Raw genomic sequence first — 23004 nt, forward strand, 5'->3', positions numbered from 1 at the left:
TAAAATCACCATCAAGTCTAATTTAGGAGTAAAAGCAGATGCGACAGAACCAGCCTCTGCGCGTGGAGGACTCACCCAGCACCAGGTTGTCTCTGGGCATCTCCCAGGTGAGGTCGTAGGGCAAGTGGATGGGGTCCACATAGATGTACTCGTGACCGTCCTGACTCACAGACTCGATCACCTTCCAGCGGATCTCGTAACGAGGTTTCTGACCACGCACATATGCGTACAAACGGCCGTGTGACTTTGCTGTGACATGACTCCGGCACAGGATGTCGCTTGAGGTTGCGTTTGTCTCACCTTCCTCCACACGGCGATGAGGATGATGATGGACAGGATGATGATGACCACTAAGGCGAGGACTGCTGCCAGGACTGCCACCTGGGAGAAGAGCGCTGCAACGCACAAGGAGAACACAACATGAACGCAAGCCCCGATGGAGTCTGTACATTTTTTGGAGCTGAGTTGACTTATTTTTTTTTTCGTTTACATAAAACGTCTACTTAAGGACAGAGTGAGTATGTTAAAAATTATGGAACGCTAAGGAATGTTAGTGTAAGAAAGAAATATGGTGACGTACAGTATTTAAGCACCAGACGTTTACGACTCTAAATCCAGTTTCAGGTCAGGTCTTATTATTTGATGAGGCTGAAACATAAACTTTGCTTCAATTCATCTTTCGTACTGAAGCTTTTAGCAACAAGCTGACAAATCTGTGTTTAGCTCCCCCTCATTTTACCGCATGTTTTGTTTTCCTGAATTTATTATGGAAACGTAAGCGAAGCTGCGTTTACCAAAGTGACGTTAAAAAAAGTCTCCAAGAGAGTTCAGTACCGTACAGGAGGCATCACATTTCTTGTTGTAATGACCATTAACAGGAGTCATTTTAACATTACAAAACAGTAAATAGTAGGGCACATTTAGTACATGCATTAGCAATGACATTATTTTGGGATATTTCACTCTAAATGTGGCACAGTCGCACAAGTTTACATGACTGAATTGTTTGTTGTTCATGAAAATGAATGGTGTGTATGATTACCTGGGAATTCATTGCTTGCAATACAGTTATAAATACCAATCCGTTTTACATACGTCTTAACCTTGTTAGGTTGGCAGGTGAGGTGTTGGTCACCGGCCACTTGTAGGGATTTGAACCTGGAACTCCTGAATGTGAGGCAGACTTGCTAACCACTCCCACAGGGCCAGTTGAAATGACGAAAACAAGCACACACTACAGCACTCGCTTCTACAAGACACTTACTGCTGGACACCAGTTTGACGTCTCTTCTGTCCAACTTCCCCGGCTGGTTGCTGGTCTCGCAACGAACTGTGACCTGCTGCGGCTTGTGGAAGGTCAGACGGCTCCACACCTGACTGGTTTTACGGCTCTCGCTGTGGGTGATGTTGGTGTGGATGCTCAGCTCCTCTGCTTCTGGTGCCAGCGGTTGCCATATTGTGGTCTTGTTATCGCACCTGTGGAATAACATGAGTTTACATTAGATGCCAAAACACCTGCTTTGCTCCCTCGTGGTCGTCGTTTAGAGGCTTACTTTAGCATGCTGTTGCAACTGTACCACTGGATGGTCGGGGTCGGGATGCCCTCAGCTATACAGGTCACAAGGTGTCTCTTCCCAGGAAGGTGGTGGTCAGTCAGATCTTTAATCTGAGAGGGAACTACATACACGCACGCAGACATAGGCAAAGATTTGGTCATCTGGACTATTTATAGCATTTCTCTAGGTCGCATTGTGTGTGGATAATTTTTTGTCCGGTCACATTTCAGCCTCCATGTTCTGCTATGTAAATCAAATCTTCCTCACTTCCTCACCTCACTTGACTTTAACTATATTCACAATGGGGCTTTTTCTTTCACTAAACAGATTCCAAAATTGTCCTCACAGGGCTCTAGTATGTGGGCCCTCAATGATGTCAGCATTTTTCCATCCTCTCATTAATTTGTCAGAGCAAAATTTATTCCAGCCATTTTAAGACAAGCAAACACTTCTCGAACCATAGATTAATACCATCAATAAGATTGGCCAAGAGCAAATTTTAATCAGAGATGGCTGCATGTGTGCTTACTTTATTTTCGAGCACATTAGGTTTTTTTTTGACATTTTCTTTTTTTGTCCTTCTTAAGTCTGTCCTTTAAAATATATTGCGGATTTTAGCATGCTTAGTGATTTTCCCTATGATGTTTCAGAAAAAATTACTGAACCCAACCCTTCATATTCATCCATCCATTTTCCAAACCCTTAATCCTCACTGGGTCACGGAGGGTGCTGGAGCCTATCCCAGCCGTCTCCGGGCAGTAGGCAGGGGACACCCTGAATTGTTTGTCAGCCAATCGCAGGGCACACAGAGACGAACAACCATCCGCACTCACACTCACACCAAGGGACAATTTAAGTCAAGTCAACTGTATTTATAGAGAACTTTCAAACAGCCATCACTGCATACAAAGTGCAATTTAAAAGTGTAATTTAGAGTGTACAATCAGCCTGCCATGCATGTTTTTTGAATGTGGGAGGAAACCGGAGTACCCGGAGAAAACCCACAGAGACGCGGCATGCAAACTCCACACAGGGAGGCCGAAGCTGGAATTGAACCCGGTAATCCAGAAAAGTTTACTTGCATCTCTGATTTTAGATGTCTTGGCCAGTGTGATCTGCATTTTTGGTGAGTTTTGTATTTTAATTTCATATTTCTCCATCTGTTACGTTAGATGAATATTGATTCTGGCCTTTCCTGTTCATTGCAGACTGGCAAAAAACAGGCAATTGCCCTGGGTCCCGAGATTTAATGCCTCCAAACATGTCATAAAAATGTAATCACTGATGTTTTCTTTGATTCAGAGCAATAGATTATTTCCAATGACCTTTTTCAAGAATCTCACCTTGAACTTCCAGGTCAAAAGTCACTTCTTTCGTGTCATCTCCATTGGTGACCCGAGCTGTGTAGAGTCCTCTCTGCTCCGGCCTCACCCGTACTAACGTGAGGATACTGACATATCTGAGTGGAATATGTAATAATCTTAACAGGACGATTTAGTAAGGACGTTGTCTCCTAACTAGGTGATCTTTGGTCAATGTTGCAATAGTGAAATAATTGTATTCCTCCCCCACAAAATGAAGATAACCACTGACGATATCCCAGTAATGCAGTGCTCTCTACAGGTTACAATGTGAACTGTGGGCATCAAGTGTCAGTTGGTATAAGTCACTTCGATGATAGATAATAGGTGATGTGACACATAAAAATGGTAACACTTTAGATTTGGTACTCACCCGGGATTAGCAACCTCAAAGGTATTACCCTTTACTACTGCTATGTCTGACCACTACTTTATAAAATTTTAAGTCTTGACCACAATCAAAGCAAATAACAGCCCCAATATTAGAACTGCACTCTCTGAGCTACTGCCTCTGACACAGGCAAAGATGTGATGTCCCAAAAAGGGAGACCACTGGTAAAATTAGGGAGCACCAAAATCTCTGGGAATCCAGTTAAGATTTCATATTCGTCCTAAGAGGCTTACTCTGTGGTTTACAGATGAAACCTGCACACTTAAACAATCATATAGGAAGCTTTAGCTCAAATAGCGTGCAATTAAACTTGAAGTCTTAAATTGGGCATCGTGCAATAGCTTCCTGAAATGCAAAGAAGCTCTCGTTGTAGCCAAAACTAATCATTTCTCCAGAATAATCAGTGTATTTTTTTTTTCACACAGCGGCAATGCTAACACAATTGCAGCATCCTCCGATAGCTGCTCCCAATGCAATTTTTTTACTCAAAAGATTCAGCTCATTCGGGCCGATTTTAAATCTGATAATTGGCTGACAACCCTCTAAGAAAAAAAAAAATCTTTTAAAAGCATTCCACAAGCGGTTAGTGCTGCAAAACGGACAAATTGCTAGCTCAACTCTATTCCTGGTTAAACTCGTTAAAGAATTGTTAACCATCTCAAGACCTTCCATCTTAGATATTAATATCACTTTCCTCTGGCACTGTTCCAGCAGCTTTTAAGACCACTGTTATTCCACCTATACTTAAAGCACCACACTCGAGCCAATAGTAATTCTCCGCCAATTTCAAATCTACCGTTTATTGTGAACATTCTTGAATAAGTTATCACGGAATATCTTAATGATTACAGTAGATGGCCGCTGTTAATGAATTTGAACTTCTTCACTCGGGATATAGGGCCGACCACTCCTCTGAGATGGCCATTGCAAAAGGGACTAATGATCTTCTAGCTATAGACGACAACATGTCATCAATACTATTAATACTCAATCTTAGCGCAGATTTCCCACCTTCAATTGTTACGTCTCGAAACGTATGCTATTTCAGGCTAAGCACCTTCTTGGTTTAGTTCTTACCGATCAGAGAGGACACGCCATGTAATTCAAGGCAATGCAATTTATGATGTTTTGTAATGTTAATGTGGAGTCCCGCAGGGATTGGTACTTGGCCCTCTATTGGCCCGCTTATTGATATTATAAGTAAATATAACACTATTTTTCACTGGTAAGATGATGACACATAGTTATAAACACTGTATACCGTTAGAAATTACAAACCCAGGAATTGCTGTCATCTTGAGGCGTGCCTTGCTGAGGTTCAACAACGGGCAGCTTTAAAATTTTTGCTTTTCCTGTTGGTACTGAATCTGCGTAATGCAAATGTACCATTTCACCATCAGTGATCCATTTTTAATATTTTCTTCTCATCTACCTTTGATTATATCCAATTTCTACTTTAATTACTTGATGTCACGAGATGGCAGTAGGTACAATTAAACTGTGTATAATGTATACCCGCTGCTATACAGGCAACAAAATAAGACACGGCTTGCACACAGTGGGTAAGTGAGAAAGTGAGTAAATTAAGAAGATCATCACCATAATATGCTTTATATCTGTATTTTTGTGAAAGTTTTGTTTGGTGTTGTGCCATGTTTCTTTTTGCCTCAAAAAAAGCTGGGAAGTAATCAAATGTGGTCACATTTCCCGTACGCAAATGCCAAAGATTGTTTGCATTCAGATTAATTTAATTGTATGCAATTTTGGCCTTAACTATTAATTGAGTGTTGAATAAAATACATATTTCTTGACTTTTTCATGTTTTGTCTGCTGTTCCTCACCAATTCCATCAATTACTGAATCCCTTTCCTGATTACCAAGACATTTGTTTATGGTTCCTGTGTTATGGTTGTGGGGTGAGCTCCACCAATCTTCAAAGGATATTGTGTCTCATTCTGCCTTATCTTCTGTTGACTGACAAGAACTAGATGTCTCTGGAGGCTCTTCTTCCAAGGAAGCTCAAGCTATAATTGCTTAAATGTCGAAGCGTTGCTTAATGGTTGTGGTCCTACCTAATCTCGTGCTCTTGTCTGTTCATGATGATTTTGTCTCCTTTGATGGCAGTGCCATCTTTGCTCCAGCTGACCTGCGGGGAAGGGTAGGCCTCCACCTCCACCTTCAGCTCAACGTTCTCCTGCAGCCGGGCCCAAATGTGTTGATTCTCAGCCGGATATAAGGCCACGAAGCCTCGTTCTGAGGGAAGGCGTTTCCAAAATCATTAGCCGCACTGTGTTTAAAAGTTAAAGTTAATCATACAGACCTAATTAGTACCTCGAGTCTATTTAGCTGACTTCCATGGGTGTAAAGACTGAGGTAGGACATACAGTACACCACCTCTCTTTTCCATGGAAAAATAAACAAGACTGGCAGCACCATCGCGCATGGAGGTTCGAGTTATTTGAAGATTTCATAAACATGGCACACCTCACTGCAGATAGAATAAGCAACCACTAAACCCCAGAAGGTGGGAACACTATAAAATTGAACGCAGTGGGTCTTGAGGAGCTCCTGACAAAGGACTTAAAAGCCCCCACACACTGAACGCTGCAGCAGAAAGCCAATAGACTGGACTAGCGCAAAAAAGAAGAAAAAAAAGAATCAGATTGCCCTAGTTGCTCAAACTATTTTGATACAACCAGAGGAAGCGGGCCAAAGTGTGTGAGAATGTTTACATTTCAAAGGATGTTAGCATTATTCAGTGACTGTATTTGAGCATTTCTCTTTATGCTTGGCTTTTTCCATTCACAGGTTAAATATAGGAAGGTATTATACTGTTTCACATATATTTAGTTTCCAAAAAGTGCCCTTTAAAAATGTGAGATGTTTTATCACATTCATGTTCACTTGGAGTTAGCTTTTCTTTTTAAATGTTTCGTGTACGGTATATGCTCCCATGTGTAAGGCCATGTTTTTCAAGGGCATGGATACAGTCTCAAAGGTTTATTTCACACTTTCACTTTTTCAGTAACCTAAATAAATACAGTAGATATTAATTTATTCTAAAAGAAACTTCCTCCCTGGCTTAACTTGCATAACCTTCACATAATAAGCAGTCTCCTTGGTGAGTGAACCACAATAACAATCTGTCCCGAGTGAGTTTATTGTGTGCGTGCGTGCGTGCGTGTCTGACCGAGCACTGTGATGTTGACACTGGCGTCGGCCGTTTGGTCCTGAACCTGCTCATGAGCATGGCAGACATAGTTTCCGCTGTGGGCCAGCGTGGCATGAGGGAAGATGAGGTAGGACCTCATGTTCATGGCTGACAGGACATCTGCTAGCTGTTCCACATCAGCGGCCTGGAGGAGACATTTTACTAGCTCAGTGGTTAAACAGCAGCACCCGTGGGGTCACTCTCACCGAGTATGGGGAATATTGGCATCAAGGATTATGGTATATCACAGGTCTAATATTTTTAGGTTGCAACAGTGTACAAAAGTACTTGCAATGCTAGAGTACAAAGAGGGGTCAAATGCAAGACGATCTGATTCCAAATGGAGGGGGTTAAAGTCAACTACATACACGGTACCTAAAAACAGTACCTCAGTACTGCAACAGGATAGCAGATGTGTCACGAAGGTGTGTTTCCACATCTTGATACGATTTGGGTTTGGGTTATGAGGTCTCGAGAGTGATGACCGCCAGAGGGAATGATGAACAAAAACCCCTTCTGCTCCCCTCCTACTCACCTCCGTGTTGGGGACGTCCCATGAAAAAAAGACCAGCTGCGCTCCGTGCACGGTGCAGTTGATTGTTAGCGGCTCGCCTTGCTTCAGCACTGTCTGTGATGCGTTGATGTAGGCGTCGATAGCCTCTGGGACTGAGGAAGGAAGTGACGACAATGGGATTCAATGACTGAAGTTAACAGACACAACATCAGATACAACCACACTAAATGTTAGATGACGAAAATAGTAAAGATAAAGTCAAAGTAAACTCAAGATCATACTGTTCAATTGTGATTGTCACTGAAGTATATTTATTATGGTCTGATTGTGTGTGTATTGGTTGCATATCATTATCAGCAATGGTGGTATGCAGTGTTATTATCAAATTCAGTTGGAAATTAGAAGTCACTAGCTGGTTCGCCGCCCTCCGGGTGGCTCATCAGCTAGTTCCTGCGGAAGGCTGGTAAGGTGGGCCTTCGGCCCACAAAAGTGTTGTTGCTTGGTTCAACTTTTTGTTCATCTTCATTGCTTATCGCGAAAATAAAGAGATGTTTAGCTCTACAAAATAACTAACAATTTTATTGCAATGCTTGTGGGTAGACAACATTTTTTCGCTAAGATGCCCGCGCGATCGTAGTGAGCCACTGCCTGAGCAGCGCAGTGGCGGCGCGCAGCGGCGCGGTGAAGTAGGTACGTTTTGAAAAGGGACAGACGGAAGGACAGACCGCGTGCGGGACGACGCGCAATATATATATAGATGGACAAGGCGGCAGAGTGGCCGACTGGTTGGCCCATCCGCCTCACTGTAAGTACAGATGTACAGGGTTCGAATCCTGGCTCCGGCCTTCCCGTGTGGAGTTTGCATGTTCTCCCTGTGCCAGCGGGGGTTTTCTGTGGGTACTCCAGCTTCTTCCCACGTTCCCAAAACATGCATGGTAGGTTGAATGAATGCTCTAAAATTGTCCCTGGGTGTGATTGTGAGAGAGAATGGTTGTTCAGCTGTGTGCACCCTGTGATTGGCTGGCAAGCCTTTCAGGGTGTAGCTTGCGTACTACTCGAACGCACCGGGTATAGGCTCCAGGACGCCTGTGACTCATCGTGCATGGAGTTGAGAATGGACTGTTTCATCACAGTGTTGCGGAATCACAAGGATATTGCAGTGCGTGTGAGTGCTTCAAATTCTGTTCACGCACCGAAGATACTGAGAACGTTGAAAGCCTGGGACTCTTTCACCTCTCCGTTCATCTTTCCGCGACACACATATGTTCTGTCTTCTAGGGCTGCGGTGTACCCCTCACTAGGGACATAGAGCCCCTTGACTGCGAGGTCAGTTTCCTTCTCGTAGAGGGAGACATTGATTTTGGGGTTGGTGACCACACATGGAATGGTGGTCAGCTCACTGGTCTTGGTCAGCATGCCGTGAACGCTCTCAACAAACCATACCTGGGGGTCTGCGAATAGAAAGAGTCACAGTGTTGGATTCGCTCAAACAAACAGATTCAGCAAGGAATCAAATGGTTTCCCACACTGAGTCTACAGAAACATTTGCTTAAACAGGCCAAAATTCCAAACCTGGGACGAAGACATGCACCTCCTTCCTTTCTCCAGTGTGTCGATCAATGCACTGATACACCCCAGTGTGCTTCCAGCTTACGTTCCACAGGCTCAAGGAGCTGGATTTGACGCCGTCCTGTACAATTTGGTAGCTCTGAACACCATTTTGGCCCTGTTCTACTTGGAAATAAGGAACGTCATCCCTCTTGAACTCCCAGGCAGTCTCCCCCGAGCTTGAACAGGTGAGCGTGATCGAGGAGCCCCTGGCTAGGATAAGCTGGCCGTCATGTGGCGTGACCTCCAGGCAGCTCACGTTGGCGCGGAGAAACAGAAGAACTGCGGTTGACACAATGAGGGAGGTGTCAGGTTGGAGGTCAAGGAGACCAAAGTGGATTGCCGTGGGGTCGGAGGTTAAATCAACACGACATGCTAGATCCCGTTCTGCCTTACGATGTTGACAGATAAGAGTTGTGCGGTGAGGAGATGATGATGCCTCGTCAATGACAGATGTATTGAAACGGGAAAAGGTCAGCTGGGACGCATCCGTCGCGTTTGACATCAATCACACATGCACACATACACATATACTTGGAAAATTCTAATTGAAACCAAGGGAAAAATACGGCGTCATAAGAGCGTTGTTTGATGTTGGAGAGATATTCAAGTAAATATGCTGAAACCCACCGAAACCCTTTTGGCAACGTTGTTCACATTCATTTCCATGCAGGGCAAGTGGTGATGAATGTTAAGACAAATCTCCTTTACAGATAAAGAAGATAAAGTTGAGGCTGTTGGTTTCCAACCTCCCATTTTCCTGAATGCAGCATCTTTGTCATTAATATAAGAAATTCAAATTAAAAACAAAAGCATGTTGGCTAAAGTTGAAAGAAGTCATCATGGATTCTTTTTTTTTTTACATTGGAATTCCGGATTTGGTTGATATTTAAACTTTTGTTGTATCTGATAAGATCTTGCTAATCACAAAAGACTCATACCTGAACTGAAATTTGACATTCATGTTGAAAATGAAATTGCAGCCAAATGCGCAATCTGGCTTACGTAAATAAAACTTAGTTGGATTCTAGAGAGTCTGACCCTTAACACAAGATACTAAAAATTTGACAGACATAATGGGCTGTATCAACTACATACTACTGTAATTGTTATCATTTAGAATGCCGTTAGTCATTATTCACTCATACACGGGAAAAAAATGGTTGATGTACTCAATTTTGTTTCATCAAGTGGCTGCACAAAAATAAAATGATCTGGATTCAGATGCATTTTTTAAGTAGATATCAAGGCTACCAGATATACATTGTAAGTAGGTGTACAGTCCACGAAAAAAAAATGTATCTGGATTCAGGTGGTTTTCTTTGGTGCAACCACTTGTCAAAATAAAATAAGAGTAAATTCAACAAGAGATTTTTTCAGTGTGCATTTGTACATTTTCTTATTCTTTTCTTTTTTCTGACAAGCCTCCCCCTGTTTACTCTGGTTGAGAGGCTTTGATACACATTCACAACTATGGGCAATTTAAGTCTACAATAAGCAAACATGTCTGATTTGGGGATGTGGGATGAGATCTGAATAAACATAGAGAGCTCACACAAGTAAATGGCGAAAAGGCAAACAAAATATTTAACAGAGATTTGAACCCACATCGCATGACGATGAGACGGACGTGCATAGAGTACTTCCTTGAAAATGTCAATGTTTCTCAATGTAAGTGATTGGAAAAATATGAAGTTGAGTCTTCTGTTGTGATGGTGTTGAGATGCTCTGCGTCTGTTTGGGCTCCCCGGCGGTCCGGTGACAAAGCTTTCCGTTTTCTGTGTTCTCACCTGTGACTGCCAAACAGACGGTGAAGACGGTCTGACTCCTCATAGTGGAGCAGCTCGTTTTCTGCAAGCAAACAGATATGATCTTTGAATTCAATACTCTTCATTGTGTGTGCACACAATCACAAATCACCTCAGACGCAACTTCAACTGGCGCCGAAAGAAACTTCTCGGCAGATGCAGGTCAAATCATATTTGAAGAAAAAAAATGTGCTTTGTCCATTAAGTATTCATTTAAAATAACAAAAGCAGCAGGAAAATCTGGTTTGTGTTCACCCCAATTAGCATACAACAGTTAACCTCGTTCCATGAGCCTCTGATCTCCTATCGTGATGGATGGATGTTGGCCCTCACGAAATCGATTAGGCTGAGTTCGGTTTGAGCTGTGTGTCAAAGCGATCTGCTTTCAATCAGAGAACAGAGACGATGAAGAAAACACCCCAATATATTTGTCGCTCTGTGTCGATTTGATGTTTTGGAAGTGTCTGTCTCTCACTGGTGGTGTTTGATGCCTCGCTGCACCAAAACAGAGCGCCAATGTCTGCCTCCGTTTTCTTTTCGGCTCACCGGAGTTTTGACCACCAACAAAGTGGTCACTGTGTGCATCTTTGCAACGTGCGCACTGGCAACAATGCTTGCATCCAAGCTACTCTAGCACCACGCTGAGCCATTAGTTGGTGAGGCTGTCAACAAAAGAGGGATTGAGGGCATTCACATAAGCAGTTGACGCAGGAGCCACCTGAAAAGCTTTTGCAGTACTTGGACATGAACATCATGTTCTGGACTCGCAAGCTCAATTCATGAATTGGACACTGACTTTGGTCTGTTGAGGTGATTCATGACCACCATCATCCCCCCAGCTTGGAGTACTCAAAGTGCAAACTCAGAGGACTGAGGGGGGAAAAAGGGGAGGTTTGTTGATGTGTTTGGACTTAAGGCCTGCAGACCATAGATGTCTGGAAACAGTTAAGGATGCATCACTGCTAACATGTGCGCAGGAGGGTGGGAAAGAGAGAGAGGGCGGAAGCGAAGGAGGGACCCAATGGAAAAAAAACATCAAATCAAAACATCTAATGCACTTATGTGATATATGAACAATTTAACACGATTTCCATGTGATAGTTGTCCATTGGAGTTTTTCTTTTCATATTTATGACTAAAACCAACAGCTGAACTATTTCTCACTTAATTAACATTTCCAATATTACTTCAATTGTAAATGGGCAATAAATACCCATACACGATTTAAGCGGAAACTTTACTCACATCATCAGAAATTCCCAAATCCTGTTCGTATTCACATTGACATCACTAACTAAATAATAATAATAATAATAAATTTTATTTGTGGGCGCCTTTCTAGAAACTCAAGGACACCTTACAACAAGCAGTTAAAATCACGAGTACAATGTTAAAAACAACATCAAATAAGAAAAAATAAATACAACAAAAATAAATAAATAAGTAAAATAATGGCTTTATGGTCTGAGTGAATAGGCTTGTCGAAACAGATGTGTTTTGAGGCTGGATTTAAAATGTGATTTAAAAACAGGAAAATTGTTAAAGGGAAAATCAACCCGAAAATATTCTTGACAACAGTAAGTTCTCTGCAACCCTTACTCGTCTCAACACGGCATTCTGATTCATATTGCATTAGTGAAATATGAATCAAGCAGTAAAATCCGCCCGCTTTCAGCTGTCTCAGGGGGCAGCCATTTTGCAATGTTCTGTCAGGTGAAAATGACATCACAGTTAGACTAGCAGGGCTGCATAGAACCAATTATAAACATTTTGGGATGGACATCTCCTTTAAGTATTCTTTTTTTTCCATTTGGACAGTGCACATTAATCAACACAAGAATAAACAGTGTAAATGCGCCGGACTTAGCATAAATGCTAGTTTTCAGCCGTAGTCCCAAGGCAGGTTTCTTAACATAAACATCCATCCATTTCCGATCTGCTTTATCCTCACAAAGTTCACGGGGGGTGATGGAGCCTATTCCAGCTGTCTTCGGGCAGTAGGTGGGGTTGCCAGCCAATCACAGATAACAGAAACATCCATTCATTCATTCATTTTCCAAACCGCTTCATCCTCACAAGGGTCGCGGGCGGTGCTGGAGCCCATCCCAGCAGTCTTCGGGCAGAAGGCGGGGGGGGGGGGGTAACACCCTGAATCGGTTGCCAGCCAATCGCAGGGCACACAGAGACAAAGAAGCATCCACGCCCACACTCATACCGGGGGACAATTTAGCGAGTGTTCAATCAGCCTGCCATGCATGTTTTTGGAATGTGGGAGGAAACCGGAGTACCCGGCGAAACCCCACGGAGGCCCGGGGAAAACATACACACTCCGCTGGAATCAAACCCGGTACCTCTGCACTGTGAAGTCGACGTGCTAACCACTGGACTACCGGGCCGCCCAGAAACAGTTAACATAAAATAACAAAATAATATCACACAACACATACCATAAAACATGGGCATATTTTATAACAGCGGAGGAAATATTTTTCCGGCTGTGAGGTAGGACTCCAACACTTGACCCAGGGGCAAAAGACAGTTCCAAAAACACACTGTTTAATAAACCAGCTGGGTTGGGTACTTGGGCATTAAGCAAAGGCAACAGTACCAAAAACAAGAATAAGATCAAAAAGCAAACACAGTCAAAGCTGTTGATGACTCATTGGCAAGAATAGGAAAGGCTAAAACTCAAGAATGAGGTCAGTTTACTGGCAACAAGACAGAAAGAATTAGACAAGAGGTTACATACGTGAGATAATCAAGGATGACAACACACAGGTGAGGAAGGCACAATCAGGAGCAAGTGAACGCGAGGCAGGGAGGAGAGGCAGGACACACACACACACACACAAACACACACACACACACACACACACACGCACACGCACGCACGCACACGCACACGCACACGCACACGCACACACACACACACACACACACACACACACACACACACACACACACACACACACACACACACACACACACACACACACACACACACACACACACTTTGTTTTTAACTAGTTGCCTTTGGCACTTCCGCTCCCGAAAATGACGAGCTTTTGTGCTGGTACAAAAACATGACTGGTCTATTTCCTGTCCTGCTTTTAATAAAAATAGGTGAAAGGCAAGGCAAGGCAAGTTTATTTGCATTGCACATCTTATGGCAATTCAAAGTGCTTCACATAAAAACAGTTCATAAGGAGAAAAAAGAAGCTACAAAAATCACAATAAAATCATATTAAATAATTAGAATGATTAAAAATGAATGAATTAATTCTTTTAATTGATGAATTAAAAGACAAAATGAGAGAAGAAAGGATAGATTCATGAGACTGGTGCAGTAAACAAGATTGCTTTCAGCCCTGATTTAAATAAACTGACAGTTTGAGCAGACCTCAGGTATTTGGCGAGTTTGTTCTGCAGCTGTGGGGCATATAGTAACAAAATGCTGCTTCACTTTGTTTGGTTCTGGTTTTGTGAACACACAAGAGGCCTGTCCGAGATGAACTGAGACCAGAAGCAAGCTTTTTAAAGCTATTCTTTGACTCACTGAAGCCAGTGTAGTGATTTGAAGACAGGTGTGATGCATTCCAGTTTGTAAGGACTCTGCCGGTAGCATTTTGAATCAGCTGCGAATGCCTGGTTGATTTTTTTTTTATAAAGACACGATTACAGTAATTTAGCCTACTGAAAATAAAAGTGTGATATTCTGTGGTATTTCTGTGTCTGAGTGAGACAGAAAACCTTTAATCCAGCTATGTTTTTCAGATGTTAATAGGTATTTAGTCGTGGCTTTTAATTGGTTGTTAAAGTTCAGGTATAAGTCAATAAAGCAAGACTTCTGGCTTGGTTTGCAGTTTTCACAGACATACTGTACAGTTAAGGTGAGTGCTGATTTTGGACCTTTCATATTTGGGGCCAAAAACAATCGTTCTGGACTGAGCTGGAGAAAATGCTGAAATGTAAAGTTGTGTGTCATCTGCATAAGTATGAGAAGAGATGTTGTGAAGCTAGCATTCATTCATCTTCCGAACCGCTTCATCCTCATTAGGGTCGCGGGGGGTGCTGGAGCCTATCCCAGCTGTCTTCGGGCAGAAGGCGGGGACACCCCAAATTGGTTGCCAGCCAATCGCAGGGCACACAGAGATAAACAACCATGCACCCCTGCACTCACACCTAGGGACAATTTAGAGTGTTCAATCAGCCTGCCATGCATGTTTTTGGAATGTGGGAGGAAACCGGAGCACCCGGAGAAAGCCCACGCAATCCCGGGGAGACCATGCAAACTCCACACAGGGAGGCCGCAGCCGGAATCGAACCCGGTACCTCTGCACTGTGAAGTCGACGTGCTAACCACTGGACTACCGGGCCGCCACCCAAGGGGAGCATGTAGATATTAAATAGAAATGGTCCAAAAATTGATCCTTGTGGAACCCCTCATGTGACCTTTGTTCACTCAGTCTCATGCATGCCAATTGATACAAATTATTGTCTTGCTTGCAAGTGGTATTTGAACCAATTAAACACAGTGCCATTAAGTCCCACCCGCTGCCAAGCAGACAGTCAAATGCTTCACATGCAGCACTGAGATCTAGCAGGATCAGTGTTTTTGAAGGCATCATTGTTCAGGTGTGTTCCATTTAAGACATTATTAAGTGTATTTTCAGTGGTGTGGTCAAAATCCAGACTGAAATGCATTCAAGAGATTGTTTTGATTCATAAAGCTGTGAATCTGTTGAAAATTAGCCCTTTCAATTATTTTTTTCAAAAGATTTGGTGTTGCCTGTAGTTACTTATTGTTGAAGCATCAAGAGTAAGGCTTTTTTGGAAGGGGAAACTGCCCTAATTGAAGAGAAATATTCACTAGGAGTAATACATTTTGTTCTATGCAATCACAAACATGTTTAAAAAATTGTTAAGGCAGCATAACATGACAACATGTTGTGCATCTTAACTTTAAAACTATTTCATTCCAAGTTGTATCATCTAAAACGCTAAAGTGTTCAAGATAAACTGGAGAAGAGGATGGTGCAAGCAATATTGGGAATTTTCCAGAGGGAGACATATGCTTTTTGTCTTATCTGTAATATTTTATCTGTGAAAAAGGCTGAAAAGTCATTGCATGACTGGTTGGACAGCAGTTCAGAAGGGACTGATGCCGAAGGGTTTGTCAGTCTGTCTACAACAGAAAACAGTGTACGAGCAATTGTGTTTCCATTGATAACCTCAGAGAAGATTACCGATAAACTGTCTTGCATTTTTCAATTCCTATTTGCGGATGTGACGACTGTCGTTGTATATCTCATAATGTACCCCCAGTTTTGGTTCTGCATCACCTGCGATCTGCTTATTCTCTTTTTTGAGCTTCTGAAAGAGTAACAGAGGGATCCTTTTGGTTGATATTAACACAAACATGGCTTGTATGCCAGGGAATGCATGGTCTATTAAACACCTCCCACCCCACCACACACACACACACACACACACACACACACACACAGACACACACAAATAATACTCCTCCCCCTATCCCCCTTTTTGTCACTGATGTGTGTGTGGCTCACATTCCCACAGTATTCCTCTAAAACTTTCCCAGGACCGCTGATACACTCGGGACCCTGCTGGTGACGATGACGAAAATGGAGGGGTCGCACTCACCCACTTTAGGAAGGGTGGGGGCGGCGGGGGGCTAAAGAGAGGAGCGCCTCCACTGAGGGGAGTCGGTACTTATGGCTGCTGAGTGGTGACAGCTCCACGTGACTACAAGCCCAAGGCGAGTGGCAGCAACAAATCTCAAGATGATGCCAGTTCGCAGTAAAACAAGCTCAACGCTGGAGTTTAGGGCTTCTGTGTAACCAAGTTCAGTGTATTAAATATCTTTTTAGAACTTTTGTCATGTTTGAAACATGATCTAGTTCTGCTGACAAATGGAACTGACCCACAACAAGGGACATGATCGGCAGAACAAAATGGATTGTGTGAAACAAATTTGGAAAGTACTCAATGGAGTAATTTCATTGAGGGACCCCTGGTTTTAAAATTTGTACAAGCATATTAGGGGGAAAAAGTGGAAATAGTGTCCCAAGGAAATCTGCAAGTGTGACTTTAATTAATTACAACTACCTACAGTATCACTTTGTAATTCAGTAAAGTTGCACCATAATTTCATTTTCTTCAAGTCTGGTATGAGTACCGCTCAGGGATGTGGGCTCTCTTGTGGTATCACTGATTTAAGCACAGCTATTATTTATGACATTTAAAATGTGAAATTTAATCCAACATATTTGAATCAAGCTTGGACCTATGCATAAAACCTTTTTTTCTATAATTCTATAACTTTTTTTTTTACAATTCATGCGCAGTACATTTTTTATGTAATGTTCGGTTGTATTTAACTTTTAAGTCATGTCAAATACATTTGTGTGCATTTTTTTTACTGTTGTTTTCAAACATGTATTAAAATTTTTATTTCACAATTTGACAAATACACTTTAAGTGATTCATTCAAGTATAGATTTTCTGTGATCTTACATTTTATATTTTATTTTACATTACATTTTATGAAAAAAAAAATTTGACCCGAATTTGACAAACACTTAGGCCTTCTACATTGCTGTAGTTTTATGTCAGCCATAGGAATGGTACTTGGAGAGCTACAATTTTTTTAAGCTGGTAACTGTGAGAAAAAAAAAACTTTGAGAACCACTGTGCGTTGTTAGGGTTAAACTTAATGAAGCTAAAATTGGAAATATATTGTCTACTTCTTGTAACTTCCACCAAGAAAGTTTACTTTTTGTTTAGTACAACATTAGTAGTTTAGTAAAACATTTCTACTTAATTTTGCAAAACAAAAAACAAAAAAAATATTGACATTTTGTTGCTGATCTATTGTTTAACGTGTGAGAGGGATTTCTTTCTCTCACATTTTCCCAAACAGAGTGGAAGATGTTTTACATTTTAAAAGAATTTGTTGGTGAAGTAAAACCGTTTGTGGTGACAATATGTATTGATTTTCTCTCACATCATCCGAAATAAACAAAAAACTACTGCCCACTCTTGCTTTTTAATTGTTGTCAGTAAAAAATATGGATACAAATTCTGATTTGACCACATTTTTCTTTTGTTTGTCAATGCATCTTGATGACAAACTCCAAGCAAGTGCAGGAGGTTTTTATTGTTGAAGCCGAATGATTTGCTAAAAAGAAGTATTTGGCCTTAATTGCACATTGGAAAATCTTCTCGGCGGTATAATCATAGAGGACTGAACGGAGTTTATTTAAGCAATGGTACAATGATCACCATGACGGACGGACTGTTATCCCACTGCGCATGAATTTTCTCACAGATGCTGGGAATTCGGTGACAGACTGACCCTTCCCGCTCTCTATAAACAACAGCAGCTCCACTCAAAGTGTCACCGGTCGAGGGGGAAGATGTTAAAATGGATCGCAACAAGAGGCACTCGGCCCACGCGGGGTCATGAGCGTATACTTGCGTCCCCTAGCGACTTGTAATCCCACCTCTGGGTTCATATCGACAGAGTGGAGCTGCGTGTTTGATTGAAACATCTGGCAATGATGAGCAAGTGTGTGATGAGGTGAGAAATGCTTCCCGAATCCTATTTTTTGCCAAACGTGTGTGTGTCCCTAGGGGGTTTGATATTGTAGACTTCACATAAGCTTGCCAGTTTATTAAGGATACCTTTATTAATGGAGTCTAACACAAACATTCGGCAATATACCCGCCATTCACGAGAGCCATAATGTTAAGCTTGAATTCAATCTGTTTGGAAGAGCAGTTGATTTATTCTCAGAGAAAAAAATTCCAAAAAAGGCTTGTGAGCCACAGCTGGAGGGTTCGCACTTCCTGTTCGGCAATCACTCCTGAGCTGGAGTGGGTGTGAGGCTGTGGTCAATCAATGAGACAGCAGACCAACATGACCACTAACCAGAAACGTATGCAAACATCAGGTGGACTAGATGATGCGACGGTGTAGACATGCAGAAGAAGAAAAAAATAACAGCTTTCATTAACATGCTGCAAGGGACACAACACAAGTACACTACATTCCATATATGAGAAAGACCACATCTCACACACACACGCACACACACACACACACACACACACGCAATCACACACAGATGTTTTTTCACACAGGAAGCGTCAATCTTGAAAAAAAAAGCATCTATCAGCACAAAGTTGACAACCCTGGTCAAATAAAAGCCAAGTAACTGTTGAAGACTGCATTGACAAGTCCTCCCTTTAGTAAAGTCTTAGATGATCAGTGTAAATTGGCCTGTGTTGTGGGAAAATAATGCCCCGGTGCGTTTTTGTCAAACAAACCTTCTGCTCCATGGGAGAATATGAACACTGCAAAATCAGCAGTTACATTATATGTGAAGAGACTCCCTTGGTTAATTTTATGTACTTTGAATATACAGCTGCTTTTGATGCTTTTATGGCAGTTGATAGAAAAATGTCAATAGCACTGGGAGTGGGATGAGACAGAAGTGAAAATCCACTCCCATGTCACCCTCTAATGCAAAGCAGGTGATCCCCATGTGTTGTGATTTTCACTGAGCTTGAATCTGATCACCAAAGTGTAAACACGGTCTAAAAGAAGACCATGCCCAAGTGCACTTGTTGAAGGATGGCTCCGAATCAGGTCAAGGAATCTCTGGGAATGTGATAGTTGACAATGGAATGAGCAAAAAAAAAAAAAAAAAAACAGTTTATATCATGTTCTTTAGAAGTACTAGCAATAATGTCTACAAATAAAAATATATATAATAAAACCGAGATCTGCTCCAGTGACTGTGCTTCCAAAACCACCCAGCTGCCATGCTCAGACAACACATGTTCTGGAAACTGGTTTCCTCCATCAAATTGAGCAATAATCTGTGTTTGTAGTGGTAGCGGTGAGACGTAATAAGGAGCTCTTGCGTCAAAACCAACAGTGGAAGAGAATGACAGGTTTGGATGTGGCTGGCGTTTGATAGGGCTTCAATGGATTGAGTTCTCTGCTCGTTTTTGAAGGGGAAGCCTTTACAAGAGGAAACACATTACGGTACCAGTATTAAAAACTGCAACATGCACATGTTTCTATTCTTCGTACATAGTCAATCTCTATGTTTTCGCCAACCGGGCCTTTCTTTTTCTTAAAAGAAACACGTCCCACCCACTAGTGAAACTATTTCTGTTCATATGGGGATAGACGGATATCAAATATTGTTGCAATCACCCCACGTTCTTCTTTGACACTGAAGGGTCCGAGCCCCTACGCCCACCTCGTGAGCAGTGGAGAAGGCCGACACACATTTGTGGGTCCCTTGGCTCTTACGCACCCCTCAAAAAGAAACAAAAACAGCTGAACACAATTAAAGCCAACTGTCTAAGTCCCACTCTTTTCCCTTGAAACAGCAACAGCTTGATAAGAATGTAGGCGGCAAGTCAGGCCCTGAGTAATCGGTTCCACTATTTGTGCACTTCTGGCTAAAATGGAATCAATCAGATTAACAGTCTGCATTGAAGCATTGAAGCTGGAATACAGATGGGCTTCTTTTAAGTGCAGTGCTGTACAGAATATTTTGACCATGGAAAAACAACAGGATGTTTTTCTTGGTCCGCCTGTCACAGATTACAGTGCATTTTTGTTGGCGCGAAGATGTTGTTTAGCCAACGAAAAAAAAAGAAAAGACTCCTGCCACTTGTCACGTAGACCAATGCATGATGACAACTCAATTTGCTTTCATATGCAAACATCTTTCAAAACAGAGGTCAGTTCATCGTGTCAAAATGGGCACACCGCCAGCCATTAGAGAAGCGGCATTCCCAACATGCTTTTTTGCAGTTATAATTCACACTTCTGACTGTCTTTATTGATATATTGCATGCAGTGATGGTGGATACGTCGGTGAACTTCCATTATTCACCAACGACGGACCCGGGCTTCCATCTTCATCAGTCATCAGTATTTTGAACGGGCCAGTCAGTCATTCCGTCAATCAATCATCCCTACGAGCGTCCTTCATCGCTAAATTACCGTATATTTTGTCACCGCTATTTTAGAACCCTCGGTACAAAACTGTGTGCAGGGGTAACGGCACATAATTTTATTCATCAAGAAACACTGTTGATCACTTTACTTACAAAAAAGAAAGAAAAAAAGAACATTCTTACACTATTACTGCTCCTCTATCTGCTTATTGCCTCCTAAATGCACCTCATCTATTTTTCTGGTTGGTGGTGGTCGGTTGGTCGGCCAAAAATTGCTTCCGTCTGTGCTTATTCCATCACGGTTTCAATGTTTCCATCAGGCGACAGTCCGCCTGCGAACACTGGAGTCCATCAGCGACGGACTGACGGACGGGTACTGATGGTCAGAATTTTTTTCCTGTCAGTGTGTAATATAATTACAATGTTGTTTCTGGTTAAGTGTTAATTATTGTTACTTTTGGTGTTAAATTATTGCGACTTCTGCTGACCGTTTAAGTAACAGAGTGGTGCAGTCAATGCTACATCTGTATATCAATGGCTTTGCTTTAGTTCCATGACAAGTAGGTGTGCAAAAAACAAAGAGTAAAGTCACTTGTTCCCTTTATTGATTTCGTAATGCACCGTTACAGTTGTGTAAACCGGCTATGACAGCACTCATGATCAAAAAAGAAATAAATAAAGGTGTATCGTCAGGTGCATCGCTCAAAAAATTGCATATATTTTTCCAACTATTGGTTAATATGGTTTTTCCATAATATTAACACAAATGCATTTTGCTATCTTAAGGTGAGGCAGGTGAGGCAGAGCCGCACCTCGGAATGCGCATTGCATTGTGCAATCCTCACAAACTGGGTTGATACGTGCAACTGGCACGTGCTGCTTGCCGTACATCCGCACGTCGCCAATATAATGGTTGCAGATACGTTTATTTGACGTGCTTATCCACAGTCTGGCTAATGTTTTAACCATTAAAGTTTAATGAGTATTTTGTGACATATTTAGGTTTGCTGATGAGAAATAAAACCGCAGTGAAAAGGCAGAAGTTGCGGGAGATAGTTCTCTGCCGCAATTAAGAGGGCGCACGTGAGCAAACGCTGTTGTTCTGCGCAGAGGCGCTGGGCGAGTCAATTACAATCCTTTTTTTTAATTTGCTATGTGGGACTGCCAAAATGGAAGAAGAGGATTATACATATATCGAAGCTTAAAAACTTCTCAAAACTGGACTTTCACTGCACGCCTCTGATCCATCCATTATCTGAACCACTTTATCTGCATGAGGGTCACGGGCTTGTTGCAGCACATCTCAGCTGACTCAGCTGGGCAGTAGTAGGTGGGGGGTACACCTTGAACTGGTTGTCAGTGAATTGCAGGACACACATAGAGAAACTACAACCATTCAAACGCACAATCACACCGAAGGACAATTTAGAGTCATCAATTTACCTACCGTGTATGATTTTTGAATATGGGAGGAAACCGGAGTATCCAGGGAAAACCCACACAGGCACTGGGAGAACATGCAAACTTCACACAGGAAGGCTGAGGTCCAGAATCGAACCCATGGCCTCTGCACCGTGAAGCGGATGCACTAATCATATTTCTGAGATATGTAAAATATGAATTTGAGTAGTAGTTGGAACGAATGAATGAGTTTACCATCATGGCAATTTTATAAAAACAAGAATGTAATGAGTTTAATGAATAATTTAATAATTGTGTGTATGATGACTGTTTTCTCTTTCCTTTTACTATTTTACTTACCTTGCGTTCTGTCAGTTTATTACTGTATACGTTTCTATGTTCAATAAACAACTACTACAACAACAACAACAATTATGCACTTGTATCCTCAGAGTTAGCATGGCAACACCTTAATTGTGCAAGTCGCACAATTTTTCTGCAGCTCTTTATGAACTGTGTCTCACTGCTCTCAAAAGACGTGCACTTCATTGGACCGCCACAACCATCAAAATGTGCTATGATGAGAAGCAAAGTAACCCCCGCCCCCCTTTTGGGTTTTTTTTTGGCTGTATATGTCACCACTTGAAAGAATATAAGGCTTGTTGTGGACCGCTTATTCGCTTGTACATGTGAACACGCTTTGTACTCTCATGTATTTCCTTCGAAAAGTCCCAAAGTCCAATGTTGTAACTCATAATGAAAGCATTTCCTCCTCGCAGTGTCCCGCAGTGGAGGCCCTGCTCAATGAGGTGCAGCTGCCTTGTCAGTGCTGTGCCAATGTGGTGGGAGGGAAACAAGCAGGAAGCCAGATGGCAATAACACTGAGTGCTCTTCATTGAAGATACCTTTCGAATAAGTCTCTAAGTGCAGCATTAAAAAAGTGGTGACTAATTGAGGCCTGACAAACCAAGTTCAGTTCAAAAGTAGTGATTAATAATGAATCAGCTCATATGTGACTGCCTCTGAACAAGACGCTGAGGGCTGTATTTGATTACATATCCATCCATGTTCCAATCCGCTTGTCCTCACAAAGGTCGTGAGCGTGCTGGAACCGATCTCAGCTGTCTTTTGGGCAGTAGGCGGGGTACA

General features: G+C 42.1%; 1 protein-coding gene across 1 annotated transcript in view; it reads right to left on the reverse strand.

The window, feature by feature from the left end:
• Positions 1-23004, reverse strand: part of pdgfrb (platelet-derived growth factor receptor, beta polypeptide) — a 42610-nt gene that overhangs the window by 17030 nt on the left and 2576 nt on the right. Inside the window, exons 2-12 of the mRNA XM_052079946.1 lie at positions 10432-10492; positions 8606-8923; positions 8227-8484; positions 7055-7185; positions 6499-6664; positions 5381-5561; positions 2900-3015; positions 1554-1677; positions 1265-1476; positions 301-395; positions 76-208 (exon numbers count right to left, since the gene is read on the reverse strand). Of these exons, the coding sequence (XP_051935906.1) occupies positions 76-208; positions 301-395; positions 1265-1476; positions 1554-1677; positions 2900-3015; positions 5381-5561; positions 6499-6664; positions 7055-7185; positions 8227-8484; positions 8606-8923; positions 10432-10474 (1777 nt within the window). The 5' untranslated portion in view covers positions 10475-10492. The remainder of the gene's footprint in view (positions 1-75; positions 209-300; positions 396-1264; positions 1477-1553; positions 1678-2899; positions 3016-5380; positions 5562-6498; positions 6665-7054; positions 7186-8226; positions 8485-8605; positions 8924-10431; positions 10493-23004) is intronic.

This window comes from Hippocampus zosterae, chromosome 1 (genome assembly GCF_025434085.1).
Source record: "Hippocampus zosterae strain Florida chromosome 1, ASM2543408v3, whole genome shotgun sequence".
NCBI lineage: Eukaryota > Metazoa > Chordata > Actinopteri > Syngnathiformes > Syngnathidae > Hippocampus > Hippocampus zosterae.